This window comes from Didymosphaeria variabile (assembly GCF_027946475.1).
Source record: "Didymosphaeria variabile strain IMI 356815 chromosome Unknown scaffold_7, whole genome shotgun sequence".
NCBI classification, from domain to species: domain Eukaryota; kingdom Fungi; phylum Ascomycota; class Dothideomycetes; order Pleosporales; family Didymosphaeriaceae; genus Didymosphaeria; species Didymosphaeria variabile.
In genome coordinates, this window is record NW_026611626.1 from 2,478,655 (window position 1) to 2,493,874 (window position 15,220).

A 15,220-nucleotide genomic window follows, 5' to 3' on the forward strand; every position below is an offset into this window, starting at 1 on the left:
ACGAGCAAAGAATAGACAAGAAAATATACCATTTTGGGAAAGAAGCAAGCTCCACGATGCGTAGAGATAAGTGAATAAGTACTTCACAGTTCCTCATCAAGTTCGGCGGAGCCGTGCTCTTCACTGTCCTCCAGTTGATCAAACCCCTTCACTCCCTGAAACTCCCTACCGTGATTGCTCTCCAAGGCTGCATTCTCATGCTCATAACACCCCTCAACCGACGTCTCGTTGGACCCATCGCGGGCCATATCCGACTTCACGCTGGACTCCTTCGCCTCGACAATGGGCTGGATCTCCAGAAACTGCTCCATAGTCTGCGGATCGTATCGGTGCATGCGGCGCAAGGCTTGCATCTTCAATTCACCCTTTGTAAGCTTGAACCTAGCGGGCTCATCAGTCAGGATCGGGAGCCTATCTTGCGTAGGCGTGTTTGGCATACGTTGGCCCCAGTGCCGCTTGAACCCAATTTCGCCGGCAATCTCTTGGACGTTGTCGCGCCCATCGGGACTGGGGTTCGCAAATGGGCTGCCTGGAACGTCCATGGGCCCACGTGGGATGCTTGGATCAAAGTTTGCAAACGGACTACCCGGACCTTGGTCGGCTCCGGAGAAGCGCCCGTCGATGGCGCGTTGCGATGTCCATTTGAATGACGACCATTCAGAGGGTGACCGTGGGCGCTTTCCAGCGAGCTGGTCAAAGTAGCTTTGTTCAACGTACTGGTCGAAGTCCTCTTCCATGTCGATGTCCATGTTGAGCTCAACAGGCGAGGCCTCGTCGTTAACGGGGTCAGCATCTGCTGTGACAAGGGTGGGTGCATCAGAATCTGAGCCGGACGGAGTGACCACATCCGGTACAGGTTTGGAGGTGTTGGACCGAGCACGCACCCGCCGACCGTTGGGCATCACGGGATCATCATCAATATCCTCATCATAATCCAAAGCGACACCATCTTGAGCATGCTTCTCTGGAACTACGGTCTTCTCGGACGTCTCTGACGAGACTGAAGCATTATCATCCTCAGCGTCATCCTCCGCGTCCTCCATCTCTTCGTCGTCTGAAAGTTCTTCCGCATAGTTGACCACAGGTGTACGGTGTTTTGGTGCACGTGTATCCCCTTCATCATCTGAACCCTTGTCAGGCATGTACTCCGAATGATTCTCGTCTGAGTCCTTGTCTGAGTCCTCGTCTGAGTCCTTGTCTGAGTCCTCGTCTGAGTCCTTGTCTGAGTCCTCGTCTGAGTCCTTGTCTGAGTCCTCGTCTGAGTCCTCGTCCGAATCGGACAACCCTTCGAACTCACCTGCCTCGTTGAGACCGTCATATTGGACAGGAGGTGGATTATGTGCCTTCACGACGGACTTTGGCGTGTTGTGCTGAGTAGCCCTCTTACGGCCGGGCACGACGACTGCATCTTCGGATGAGTCCGAGGCGTCATCTGCGTCTTCCATGACCGAGTCTTCGCTAGAAGAATTCTGTGTAACGTCGATGACTCGATCAATGTCTTCGTCCGAGGCCGAGGAGCGGTCGTTACCCTCTGGAGCCTCTGTATTGTTGTGCTTGTAAGCCTTTGACGTATAGTATTCCTCCCACTCGTCATCACTCATGAAGGCCTCCCCAAAAATGGCCTCTGTCTCCGTGAGGGACGGGGAGTCAGGGTTTTCGACAGTATCAACTTCTGAAACCTCGTCTTCAGCCTCGGAAACATTGCTACCAGCCTCTGAAGTGTGGCCGCCAGCTGTTGAAACCGGTGAAGCCGGTGAAACATTGTCCTCCACAGCTGTCAGCACTGAATCCGACGACTCGGAGGCAGTAGAGTAGTCTGACTCGTAGACGCCGTACGCTCGAGCAACATCTTCGTCTACAAGAGCGACCTGCCGATTAGATGGAGGAACTTGGGCGTCTTTCGGGGCGAAAGTAATGGCTTGGCCACCTGGAAGGTACATTGTGCCGCCCTCAGTTGGGAAGTTGAGAGTGACGATTTGGCCGCCCATTTGCGTCGGAGCGAGCTGAATGGAGGCGCAGGCGCCGGGAACGTGGGTCGGTTGTGACATATTGGGAGTAGACACGGATCGTGACGAGAAAAATTGACTTGCGAAGTGAGTGTGCTGGTAAGGGTCAGGGCCGGAGTCGTAGTTGGGTTGTATTGACCGTTGAGATTGCGATGTTAGCGTATCTTTCAGGGAAAGTTTTTATATACGGTCGGGGACTATTACGCCTCTCACTGTCCTGTCATCCCAGTGAGTACGCTGGTTGAAAATTATATGTCATTACTGCACAATGTTGGACAGTAATTTCACAGTTGACCTCGCTCCAAGTGAAATGTGGTATTTGAGCTGCCCCTGTATACTAATGTTACTAAGCCGTGAGTTAACTCGGTAATAGAAAGCTGTCTCAATGGCAAGGTACTGTGCGTAGACGCCTTGTACCATTGGTGCCATTGGAGAACCTGGAGACTACAGGTCTGCGGCATCACCTCATCGAGCTGAGCTTTTCCGAGAAGAATTAAGTAGTTGGTTTGCTCAGGCGCAGGCTACCCATGGTGTAGGAATTGTCGAAAAGGGGTTCGGGTATATAGGAGAGATGCCATGAACGATAAATCAACCAGAGGACTACCTTGTAAGACTGAAGATAAAACAAATCAGTAAAATGAATAAAAGAAACTTTCAAATCTGTCGCAACTAAAACAATTACCCAACGACGAAAAGACAAGTCGATAAACAGAACGCAAGAAGAGGTTGACAAAGAAACCTATAGTAAGTGAGAGATGGCGGGTGAGCACGAGCTCAGTGCGATAAGTTAATTGAATTTCTTCTAGTAAGGAGCATTAGGGTGATGTCTAGAGGGCCTGTAATTAGGCCTTGTAATTGCTGCTTGGTGCTTGGTGAATAATCGCTTGATATCAACCTAGCGAGTAGCGTACAAGAACTGTGTCTCAGCGAGTGGTGCACAATATAGCCGATCGGTACTGCTATCTGGTGTAACAAAGCCACTGACAGATACCTCTGTGCGAGATGATTTGTTCTACGGCCAGAAAAAGCAGTGATAATCAACTGACGGAATGGCTCCTTTGGAATAGCTCCATTGGAACACGCAGTGCCTGAGATTAATTGTAGATTAAGATTTTAATGATGAAGATGATCTGATCGAAAGCCATTCCTGTTCTGCAACATTGAAATTCGTCTACAATGCGCATGTAGCGTCGTCTTCTATGAAATTTTCATGCCCTCGGAAGAAGTGATTTGCTCATGCCAATTCACCTCCGCTCGCCCTCACCCTCTCATACATCCTCCTTTCCCCAATCATTCCTCCTTCTAAGCCCCGGTTGCACATTCTTCTGCGTCCGCAAACTCTTCCTCTTTAACGCATCCCTGATCTCCTCAATACTGCTTTCTTCCCACTGACCATACCCACTTCGGCTTAGTGGGTGCATTAACTGATTCTGGTTGCTCTTCACAAAAGTCTCAGCGTCCTTCGGTGCTGTCGCAGCGATGATGTCGATGTCAACGGCGAGTTGGTTACAGAAATCATCGAGTGGGAGATCGTTGACGTCGTGGCCGAAGGGGTTCTCGATTTCACGACCGATGGAGGCGAAGCCAAGGATCATGTATGCGGCGACTGAAGCTATTTTCAGCTACTAGACTCTAGTAATCTGGGGTCTTTAGGCTTACAAAGGGTTCCGGGGATAGAGAGCATTCCAAGAGTCGTGTATAGTTGAAATGGAAGGATAAGGATGTACACCCACGTCAATTGCGAAATAGCAATGGCATAGGCGAGAGGAAGCGGAGTGTTGAGAATGCGGTCAGTGTTGGCTTGGATATCGTTCAAGGTCATGACTGCGTTCACTAATGGTACCTCTGGTTGGTCTCTACGTTTCTGTTCGGAAGGTGCAATAGACTCACAGGCCTGTGTCTGGTAGATATTCGCCCTGAATTGACTAGCAGCAATGATGGTATGGATGTAGACCGTAAGGTGGTTGAGAATTTCGAGAGGCAGATTACCAAGTGGATGTTTGGCGCGCTTAATGATCTGCCGAGGGTTCGATGTCAACATGGGAATGGCTAAATACTCGCCCCACGATTCCCAAAATGTGGGCGGATCATTATCCCGATGTGGCTCGAGTTCGGTGGCTTCTCTGGCGAAGGTGTCAAGATGTCCTACTAGATCTCTCAAATCGCGATAATGAGTGTAAGGTTCGTGACGAAGGCGATGTTTGAGTGCTTGTGCATAAGCAACTATGAGGTTCAAGGCGGTCCTGTAGGATAGATCAAATTTGTACACACTTTCTATTGTGTTTCGAGCACCCACACTTTGGCAAGCAGATCATCTTTTGCGTTCTCCTCTCTCTCGACGGCATTAATCCAAATATTTCGCGCAAGGTTTTGCGACACCATAGTCAGCGTCGTCCACGCTCTTCTCCCTTCCATGTATCGCTCGTAAGCCGTGGAACTGCGAAAAGACAGTGACAAGGCAACGATGAATCCAAGCACAGTGAGGAGAGTCGAGGAAATGCCTACTACGCAGCGAACGCAATCGTAAGTCAGTCAACGTAATATTTTTCTTTTGGAGGATAGAAGTCACCGTCACGGACATGTCTCGAAAACAAGCATATGCTAGTGGTCCAGGCGGCAACAAAAAGCAGAGGAAGAATTAGCTCCGGCAGACAGCTTCCATGTATTCTGAAAAGCATGGGCCATTTGGAATGTCTATCCAGCTCACGGGGGCCGAGCTAGGCGAGAAAATTAGCAGTCATTACACTAACCGAATCGTTATTGCACCTACGAAGTAATCATCAAAAGTGTGACTATGCGTACTTCGATGTTTGTTTCTCTCCGAAAGCATGAATGACTCTGGGATGAAAGTTGGCGTTCGGGTTCTCCTCTTGTCTTTTATCAAAGTCTCCTCTGATGTTGACACACTTGCCCGGCCTTCTTCCAGATTTAGCGAGGGGCGTGGTGAGGCCATTGTCGAACGTCTATGAACTCACTAAAAGGGAAAGTGGTCTTGCGATCAAAGGAAGCGGCAGAGCGAGATGTTGCAGCGCTGTTTATGAACTTTGGTAATACTTGAAAATACTGTGCCACATGCACCATGCGGGTATGACTTCTTAGCGCTCACCCTTGCAAACGCCCTACCGAGTGTGCCGTAGCATGCTCTCAGCTTGAGGCTCTGCAATACAAGCTCAGCATAAGCACGCATCCCTCGTTGGCTCAAACCGAAGGCACGACAGAGCCCACAGCAACGGGAAAACTCGAGCAGGTAAGCTTGATTGACCGACCAGGTACCGCTGGCCAGTCATTGGAACGATGAACGAGGCATGTCGGCCTCGGGGGCCAAAATGGCGGGCTCTGATTTGCCTTTCCGGAGAGCACTTCCGCTCCCGGGCGAGAGAAGACTTGGCTTTATTGCTTATCCCATCCCTCTGAATCCCATTTATTGCCAGTGTTTGGAAGATAAGGGGCGTAAGCCGGGCAAATGTTTGCGGGTACCGAAACTTCTTGCGGGTGCAGTTCAAAGGGCTGAGTCTGAGGTAGTTAATCCTGGACGTTAAAGCCCGGCCAAATGTAGATGCGCAGCAAGTACGCACGTAAGATTCATGGCAGGGCGGGAATGCAAATGTTGGAAGACAGGTGTTGGAAGCTCTGTGTCTGTGGGACTATACCAATTACGGTAAGTGTTCCGCACAGCATCCTGCTGATTTGAGATGCCATGGCCAAGGGAACACTTCCTATTGACGAGAAAGATAGATTTCTGCTGGAAATAGAATGTGGAAATAGAATGCAAGCTTTCTCAGGCGAAGGCTGGACCTGACCATGTCCACGTCTAATACGCATGGGTATATTTTCAGCGGTTACACAACTGAATGTATTACGAGTGAACGAGTGATCGTTTACACAATTGTACCTAGCCGAAAGTTTAGCTTCTGACCACCATCCTGCTCTTACGGGGGCCCCTTCTTCAAGTTCTGGTTATTCACTTTCCGCAAATTCTCCCACGTATTGTGCATTCGCACCGCCTGACCATGCGTGAAATCGTCCATGCACTTGGGCCAGATATAGTTCATGCGGTTATGAATGGGATCCGAACCCTATCATTACTCTGTCATCTCTGCCCTCCGTACTAGACCTCTTCCTCAACACTTACCTCTTGCTTTGAACATGTGTCCGGAGGAAGGCACTCATAGAACATTTCATTGCTAGAACCCCAATGCAACAGATGGATTGGTGTATCATCAACCCTATCGTTGTCTGGGTCGTCGCACGAGGGTGTTGTACTAAGGGAGTGCCGAGCCACGAAGCTCATGCGAAAGCGTAGTCACAGAGACAGCTCCTAGTATACAGCTGAGAACCGAGAGGGCCTTCATGGTGTATCGGAGCTACTGAGTAGTCGACAAGAGTACTGAGTAAGAGCTAAAGACTCGAAAGGCGACTGGCGATGGTTATTTGGCAAAGAGAAAAAGATTGCGGGTAGAAGATCTTGACATGGTAGGGCATGGTGGAAAGATGTATAGGGACACGTGGTGGTGACGTACGAATGCCCGTCTCTAATCTCGCTTACTTGTAAGTGAGAGAGAGCAGCCCTAGGTCCAGAGTGAACGACCATATCAAATCACCTTGGCCATCTGCCTTCGCCGTGTTTCTAACAAGTCAGCCTCTCTGCCACTTCCGCTGACGACCTCGCAATTCCAGGTTGAAGCTTACATACAGCTCTGTCAGCCTCACAAACGAATGTTGGCACGTAGGCCATGTAATGAATATCGTCAACCTCAAACAGCATTACTGATCCCTACATGCTTTTGGTCAGAAAATCTCACCACAGAACTCAAATCACCCCATCCCACAATCGTCTACGAAACCTCTCCGTTTGGCATCCAGTGGGCGTCTGCACGATCTGGCGAGTATGGGCGGGTCAACACGGATGAGGGGCATATTATCCCGCAGGTCACCATGCTTCTTGATTCAAGTTGGAGTGCTTGATGAGAGGAATACTGGGCTGGGCAAGCCCTTTCGCGCAAATCTTTTCGGTGAGGATTCTTGAGATGACTGCTGCGATGTGTGCACATAGAACATAGCACGGATTTGATCATACGAATAAGAAAAAAGGGAGAATCCACATCTCAGGTATCAGCGAACGACAAACGAGAATGATCGGAATAAACATGTGGTGCAAAGGACGCCGTCTTACGTAAGACATATCACTGCCCGCTGATTGGACGCCCAAGGTGATGCAAAATGTGCGACATCGCGTCACCGGCCGCATTTGGTGGGGGCGGGGCACATGGCAATCGCGGAGCAAAAAGTTTCCCCCATTTGAGCCTCAACGCCCTGTGCCTTTGAAAATCCATAGACTCAAGGGGTCAATTGCTCCATCAACACCTCAAAGCTCCGCCTGCTAGAATCCGAGGACGAAAGAGCCTGCTGTGAGTCTCCAATGCGTCGCCAGACATGCCGTTCACGGCCAAGTCATAGCCATTCCGATACCCGCTCTTTACGATCTTTCACTCCCACCGCGCCCAGCGCAAACATTTTCATTGGGCCACAGCTGACACGCCGAATCGCAGCGCCCCTCGGCCGCCTCCGTGACTCCCCGCTTTGATGCGCAATTAAATACACTGCCGGCGCCCCGCCCGCTCTCGTCGTCTTTCTTCGAACATGTCCGTCACTGTCGTCCTCGGCGCCCAATGGGGCGACGAAGGAAAGGGCAAGCTTGCCGACATCCTCGCTCACTCGAGTAAACTGTGCTGCCGCGCCCAGGGCGGTAACAACGCCGGCCACACCATCGTCGTCGATGGCGTCACCTACGACTTCCACATCCTGCCATCGGGCCTCGTGAACCCCGGCTGCGTCAACCTCATCGGCAGTGGCTGCGTCGTCCATGTGCCGAGTTTCTTCAAGGAGCTGGAGGCTTTGGATGCGAAGGGCCTGAAGACAGATGGAAGGATATACATCAGTGACCGGGCGCAGGTCGTCTTCGATGTGCACCAGCTGGTCGACGGTTTGGAGGAGGTGGAACTTGGTGGTGGTATGATCGGCACCACGAAGAAGGGAATCGGCCCATCGTACAGCACCAAGATGACTAGGAGCGGCATGCGCATGTGCGATATCTTCAATGAGGAGAAGTTTGAGGCTGGTCTCCGGAGACTGGCGGACGGATACAAGAAGCGATTCGGCGACCTGCTGAAGTATGACGTTGAGGAGGAGATCAAGAGATACAAGGTAAGCCAGGCGCTGCTCAATACCCTGTGTCGACCCAGGATGTCCTATACAGAGGCCAAACGACAATGTCTTGCCCCGCATCAGTCCACCTACAGTGGGCTATGCGAAGTGCATCCTGGGGTAACACATGGCCCTGTCCATTCACAGACTAACATGCCTTGCAGGACTACCGCTCCAAGCTCCAAGAATACGTCGTCGACCAAGTCCCGCTCCTCGCCTCCGCCAAAGAGAAGAAAACCCCCATCCTCGTCGAAGGCGCAAACGCCCTCATGCTCGACATCGACCACGGCACCTACCCCTTCGTGACCTCCTCCAACACCGGCCTCGGCGGCGTCATGACCGGCCTAACCCTCGGCTGGCGCTCCATTCACGAGGTCATCGGCGTCGTAAAAGCGTACACCACGCGCGTCGGCTCCGGTCCGTTCCCAACAGAACAACTCAACGCCGTCGGCGAGAAGCTCCAGCAGCAGGGCCATGAAGTGGGCGTTACTACCGGGAGGAAACGGCGCTGTGGGTGGCTGGATCTTGTTGTGGTCAAGCACAGCCACGCGTGCAACGATTACACCGCGATCAACATGACTAAGCTGGACGTCCTGGATGACTTTGACGAGCTCAAGGTCGCCACGTCGTATTCTTACAATGGCCAAACGCTCGAGTATTTCCCCGCTGATACCGAGATTCTCTCACAGGTAGAAGTGCACTACGAGACGTTGCCAGGGTGGAAGACAGCAACGACGGGCGTAAAGTCGTGGGACGCATTGCCCGAGAACGCGAGGAAGTACATCGAGTACATGGAAAAGTTCGTTGGCGTACCGGTGCGGTGGATTGGAGTTGGGCCGGCGCGGGATCACATGATCTCGAAGTAGAGGGCGGATGTCTCAGGGGTGTTCGTATGTTGACTTAACCCTGACTGGGGTTTGCGTTGCTCCTGGAAACAAGGGAGCTAAAAGGTGGACTTCTCGGAAATTCAGAATAGCACGTATAAAGCGCTAGAATATAGATGAATATGCTCCAGCGTCATTCGCACGGAGTCAGATGCTGTAATCGTCGCTTACTGGTTCTACCCGATTGCGTACACTAAATGATCTCGATGAGCCTTCGCTTGAATTGACATGCGGCCGGCTTCCAAATACGATAAAATATGCCGACCCTTCTCATTGTAATCCCATCAACATGCACCAGCAACAATCCGCGACACGGCTTTTCCTCGACCACCAGCGCCCATACCTTCATGCCAACACCGTGATTGCTCACCTCCAGCGCGTCAGCCTGCGACCGTCCAATCTCCAATTCAGCCATGTTTTCAGGACGCATCACGAGAATGCGCTTTCGATCTTCGTGCCAGTACACTTCCGCCAAGTGAGCCTCCAGTCCGAGGACACACCGCTGATGGTCTACGGAGCCGAATGGAGATGACCTTGACGTCGGTGTAGCAGTGCAGAATCGAACATGTGGACATCGTGGGCCGAGTGTTAAAGGACACCAGTCATGGTGCACCTCGCCGTCTACAGCCGCCCATGACCAGGAGGGAGCCCGTTGGACGACCGGACGTGTGATATCCGAGCGAGTGGAGCACCACATAAGCTCATAAATGAGGTCAAACTCCCACAGGCCAGCGAGGTACGCGCCATTGAACGTTTTGCTGTAGTGTGCGGCGACGCCCGCGATAGCTGGGAGCTTGTCTGTTGAGACGGTCAGGAAACGACGAGTATAGCCACGGACTATAGAACGCCAGGAGGTCAGATTCGGAATTGTGGTTGCTGTTGAGCCGGGAATGATTTGGGGCGGGTACGCATTAGAGTTTTCAATGGTATTCGAGATGTTGGAATATTCTTTTGATGAGCAGGTCCACCAGAGACCCTGTGTGCCGAACAAAAGTATCCTGGAGGGGAGGATGTGCTCCTGCAGTGTCCCTATGGAGGCAATGTCAGCAATATATTCTTCATCGGGGTAAATGACTATTCGGAAAGGGTGACAGCAATAAACCATCGGATGGTGCAGCTGTATTCCGTCCACCCCCCTTGGAGACGCAGTCATCGAGACCATGTCAACGTGCTGGACATATGACCTGAATTTTCCGTGCCTTAATACAATATGCCTGGTATACTCACAAGCTTGGAGGTGGATGGGATCCTCAACACTGGAGTAAACATGAGGCTGCTGCAGGTAGAGCCAACCTTCCACGCCATTTGGAAACCCGAGAGGGACCTTGACAGGTGGTATTGTCGGCATTCGCTGTCGGGAAAGGAAGCCGTCACTGACGCTTTTGGCACAAGCAGCCGAGATAGTAATGCAAGCTTCTTGATAGATTTGCGCCATCTTGCTGATTTCTCGAGCAACATTTTCAGGGTCGTCCTGAATTATACATAGCGCATCCACCCATAGATACCTTAACCCAAGCTTGTGGGTCAAATTGATCGCTTCCAAAATCGTCCTGGGGATGTTAGAGGTTGGGATGCCGTCCGTGAATTCTTGAGCTGTTGCAGTCGTAGTAACAAGCGATTGCTTTCCGCCCCAACAATAAGACAAAGCGAGGTACTGGCCTGTTTCGCCCTCTTCTGTCCAGTGGAGCTTGACCGTACGGACAGGGAAGCGGGTTCCAATATCGATGACCCTGTGTGGCAACACTCCCGGCCCCCTTGCGCAATTCTGATGCAGATGGGTGCACTCATCGAGCCAGCGACGAGCGAGGAGGAAGCTTTCTTCAGCGTCGAGAGATGATTTGGCCGGACGCGGTAAGATACAGAACGCGGTGGGGTCATCTAAGGAAGGACGTCAGCTGGAAATCAACTTCGCACGTGCGACATGGCCTTTAAAGTCCGTCGATAATGTTGTGTGAGATCTTGGACGATGTCATGAACGGAAAATCACTATCTAGAATAGAGTATACTGGGGAAGTTGACGCGCAGTTTGGCGTGTCCAATTGGAGCGTTTGATCAATCTTCCAACTCGTCTTTCGGGAAGCGTCTCCCAGACAGCAACGCATTTTTCACCGGCTCAAGACCTACCTGAGGTTGTGTATCCCATAAGAGGTGCCCTCCACGTTCCTCGATACGCCCTTTCAAACGCATCGTATTCCATTTCCCGTTGTGGTCTGGAAGTGGCCGTCCAGAGTTTGTCTAAGATGATTGGGTTTGGATCGTACCCGATAGTGAGTTCACCCCCTTCGGCGACGTTGCTTTTAACGCTGATGCGCACATCCAGTCCTCTCGCAGGGTCTATGAGATCCAAATTATGCTTGGGATGGTCTATACTGTCATCCTGGAGTGTTCCCGACACATTCTGCAACCGCGGCTGTACACGGATACCTTTTCGGGCCACCTCTGCCTTAAAGGAGGTGAGGCTACGACCTAGAGAGTTGGAGATCCATTGAAACAATGGGCACTGGCGAGAACATCCCTTTAGAAGGGCCTCTCTTGTGAGCGAGTGCGATTTCGATATGTACGGATTATGGACATGTGCCCCTTCACCTGATCTGTCGAAATCTGGAAGACCCAACTGACCATCCGCTACAGCCTGGATCCGCTTAGGGATGTCCCGCGCAAGGCCGAATGTTCTGCAAAGTCCACAACTGTGAGCTTCGACCGATTCGTGATCGGGTTGCATTGGCTCCTCTCGGTGTTGGAAGCTACGGAGCGCTGTCGTAGACTTTAGAAATAGGATCAATCCTCGGACATTCGACTGGAGCGGCACAATGGAAGAACAAGCCTGGGGTTGCCCACAGCGAATCGCCAAAGGACGAGGACAGCCACGCGCAAATGTGAGATCAGGCAAAGATGTACGCGGGAAGGTCGCGACAGTGGCTCTTACCAGAGCTTCAAAGCAAGAATTAATAGATGGAGAGGAGAAGGCTGAGCAAATGCGCACAGGAAGGTATGCTGCTTACGACCCCGCCATTGTGTAAATGGGAAGGAGCAACGGCTTACAGCAGCTCACAGGAAGCAGCGAATAAGACGATGAAAATCAAATTAACGAACGCTCATATTGGGTATAAAACTCTTAAATAATCAGATGACCTTCTTGCTTCATAGCCCTACTTGGGCAGCGCCGCAAACCCCGCATCGCCCTACGTCGCCCGCATTGATGTAGCTGCTGCCTTCACATGCCACGCTCTTACAAGTCCAATGTTTCGAATCCATACGAGGGTTCAGGACGTGAGCACACACGATGCATGTCAAAGAACCGACTTCGTTTTCGAGCGAGCACACGGCGCACGTTGTGGTTGCGGGCGGAAGTGGTCGGGCAGCTGGAGGCTGTGAAGCTTGCGCTGGACGTCGCTTATATATTTCGTCGATGTGGATAACTTGAGCGGACGGTTTTGCGGATGGAGTGCTGCTTGAGATCGATTTCGATTTGGCGGGCAACGATTTCGCGGATTCTGGGGACCGGGCGGAGGATTGAGAAGCCTTCGCCTTCGTAAGTGACGACCTTGCAGGCATGCTTGACTTTGGCTTCGGCCTATGCAAAACTTGCAGCTCGTCCATCTCCCGCTGTGCATTGCCATCTTTCGTGTCTTCGTCTTCACAAATCTTCACAAGCGCACGGCCCTTCTCGTCGGTCATCTTCTTGCCGTCCACGTCGATGGCTGCCTCTCCGTCAAGTGAATTGGTGTCCTCGTCTTCTGTTTCGCTGTCTGAGGATGTCTCTTCCTTCTTTACCTCAATCTGCTCTTTCTTTGGTGTATCGAAACGCGCCAGTGCTGCTGCTGCCCGTAATTCTCGACCTCGGGCGCTACCCGCCACTCTAGGCTTGCCCTTCTTCGCGACGCCTCCTTCGAGCTTTACCTTAGTGTCCTCATCTGATCCCAGTGACTGACCGCCTGCGCCAAACTTCCTCAGAATCCGGCGCTGCTTACGCTCCGCATAGGTGAGATTCTCATTGACTTTGCGGCCCCTTCGCCTCTTCCTAGAGGACCGTCGGCCGTATGTTCCGCCACAGATGTGTTCCGGCATATCCCCAGGGTCTCCGCCTTCCTGCTGGAACGCGCCGGTGTCCAGATCTCTGCCGCGTCCCCACAAGCCCTCGCCGGTATATCCCTTGGTCCATAGAGCTCTCAGCTCGTCAGCATAGGCGTTCCTAACCTTCCAGAATGAGGGAGAATGGTTCATCTGCTTGCAATGTGCAAGCTCGTGGACCATAACCATCTCTATCATTCTCTGTGGAAGCCACATGCCGTTTCTATCTCGTAGTACAAGTTGTATGACTTCGCCAGCATTGAAGTTGCGACCGACGAACTCTCGGTTGAAAGGAAACTCTTCGAGGGCTTGGACGAGGATCGTGTTCGATTTCATGAAGGGATAGCAGATGGCAGCGACGCGGTTGAGGATCTCTTCGGCGGTCTTTGCGGTCGCACCGGGCAGCGGCCGAATGAAATTGATGTGGGCATTCGGGCGCTGGGTGCGTTCGTTGATGCGCTCGAAACCGAGGGGCATCTTGAAGTACGCGCATGCGCTTGTTGTGACGGTGTTATAGAGAGTGTATGGAAACGTCAAACCGTGGGAGAAAGGAGCGTTGAGAGTGTGGTAGGCGTGAGAGGTGAAGTCCAATGCATCAAAGTTCACGGTGGCAATGGCGCGTACACGGACGTAGTGCGGATTTAAGAACGCGTCCACGACGCGGGGTCACTCTTTCCAAGTGCACCGACATTCTTCCTTCCATAACGTTCATCTTTTACCGCATCAATGGTGAACAATGCAAGAAAGACTCGAAGAATTTTTACGTTTCAAACGGACTCAGTAGACAGTCCAAACTTACATGTCTAGAAAAAGCCGTCTCGACAAGAACCCGCCATTCAAGAAGGAACACCCTTCAGTATCTCCCTCATTCCATGTAATTATACCAAGTCCACGTTCTCAACTATCATTCATACAACATTTCCATTCCCAAGCCATTACCTCCCTCTCAAACGGAAGGATTGGGAGGATTGGGAGGCAAACCGGCCCATACACTACAAGAGATAGACCCAACCGGCTGTAAGAGACCGTAGCTCTGCTCGGCATACTCTACTTTCACCCCTGGCTCAGCATGCCAAACACGGTCGAAGAGGATCTCTCGATGATGCCCTGGTTCAAGTGTAAAGAGATGGATTTTCCGAAGGACTCTTCATTCAGAAGCCGTCCAGCAAGTTCGCTGAGATTTGGATATGCCGAATGGCTAGTATGAAACCCTCGATCGTAATTCATCATCAGCCCCGCCTCTGCCACTCCCACCGACTCCAGTCATTCATGCTTCCGCCACCTCATGTACCCACCCATTCTTCCGCCGACACCTCACTGCCCACTGCACGCGATTGACTTGACAGGATACTGGAAGTCCGGGCCCATAAGCCCATTGCAGTTCCCACCGGACCAGAATGCCCCGGCACATCCATACTCCCTGTCCTCGTTAGCTCCCACCCGTAACATCCACCCGTTTTCAACTCTTCACTCCTTTCCTTCCCTGTCTCTTGGAGCTTGGAGGTACTTACTTGAACAGGGTGCAATAGCACTTAGAGATCAGAATGCCTGTGACCGAGTTGCCGTCCTTGAGATCGCGACAGGTCTCGTTGTCGAGCTCGATCTGCTTCTGGAAGTCGAACGTGATGAGGGCGCAGTGCGGCTCATGAGCGCAGAAGTCTGTTCGGGGCTCGAGGAGGGGCGAGGCGGGGGTGATATCCTTGGGCTCGATAGGGGCAGTAGCACCGAGCAGAGCCATCGTCAAGATCGTGAAGAAACTGAAGACACTCATCTTCGATGGCTGGTGTGGTTGTGATTTGATTGGGTATATTGTGTTAGGGAGAGGATGGAAGTTGTACGTAAGAAGTGAGGAAGCTGTTGGAGAAGGGAGAAGGGGGCTCCTGTATACGAAGAGAACTGGAGCTGATCGAGTGAGGGAGACCTGGTGAGTTACTTTGTGAGTGAGTAACGATAAGTGAGGGAGCAGAGAGGAAAGAATAAGCCATTGTAAATGAAGCGATGCCAACGTGTATTGGCGACGTTACCCCCGGGAGGGTGAGATAGGAACGCTCGCAT

General features: G+C 51.9%; 5 protein-coding genes across 5 annotated transcripts; 1 reads left to right on the forward strand and 4 right to left on the reverse strand.

Annotated features, from left to right (window-relative positions):
* Window positions 1-83: 83 nt before the first annotated feature.
* On the reverse strand, window positions 84-2,048 carry N0V89_009964 (uncharacterized protein; the record flags this gene model as incomplete). Its single annotated transcript, XM_056218709.1, has 1 exon — window positions 84-2,048. One exon carries the CDS (start codon window positions 2,046-2,048, stop codon window positions 84-86), a length of 1,965 nt encoding a protein of 654 aa, XP_056067974.1.
* A 1,226-nt stretch (window positions 2,049-3,274) lies between these two features.
* On the reverse strand, window positions 3,275-4,047 carry N0V89_009965 (uncharacterized protein; the record flags this gene model as incomplete). The annotated part of the gene is made up of 3 exons (XM_056218710.1): window positions 3,275-3,612; window positions 3,666-3,839; window positions 3,897-4,047. 3 exons carry the CDS (start codon window positions 4,045-4,047, stop codon window positions 3,275-3,277), a joined length of 663 nt encoding a protein of 220 aa, XP_056067975.1.
* Window positions 4,048-7,646: 3,599 nt separating this feature from the next.
* Window positions 7,647-9,076, forward strand: N0V89_009966 (uncharacterized protein; the record flags this gene model as incomplete). Its single annotated transcript, XM_056218711.1, has 2 exons — window positions 7,647-8,210; window positions 8,375-9,076. 2 exons carry the CDS (start codon window positions 7,647-7,649, stop codon window positions 9,074-9,076), a joined length of 1,266 nt encoding a protein of 421 aa, XP_056067976.1.
* Window positions 9,077-12,488: 3,412 nt separating this feature from the next.
* On the reverse strand, window positions 12,489-13,642 carry N0V89_009967 (uncharacterized protein; the record flags this gene model as incomplete). The annotated part of the gene is given in 2 exon segments (XM_056218712.1): window positions 12,489-12,668; window positions 12,680-13,642. The coding sequence occupies 2 exon segments, from the start codon at window positions 13,640-13,642 to the stop codon at window positions 12,489-12,491; spliced, it is 1,143 nt and encodes a 380-aa protein (XP_056067977.1).
* Window positions 13,643-14,218: 576 nt separating this feature from the next.
* N0V89_009968 (uncharacterized protein) lies at window positions 14,219-14,936 on the reverse strand (the record flags this gene model as incomplete). Its single annotated transcript, XM_056218713.1, has 2 exons — window positions 14,219-14,339; window positions 14,677-14,936. 2 exons carry the CDS (start codon window positions 14,934-14,936, stop codon window positions 14,219-14,221), a joined length of 381 nt encoding a protein of 126 aa, XP_056067978.1.
* Window positions 14,937-15,220: the final 284 nt, after the last annotated feature.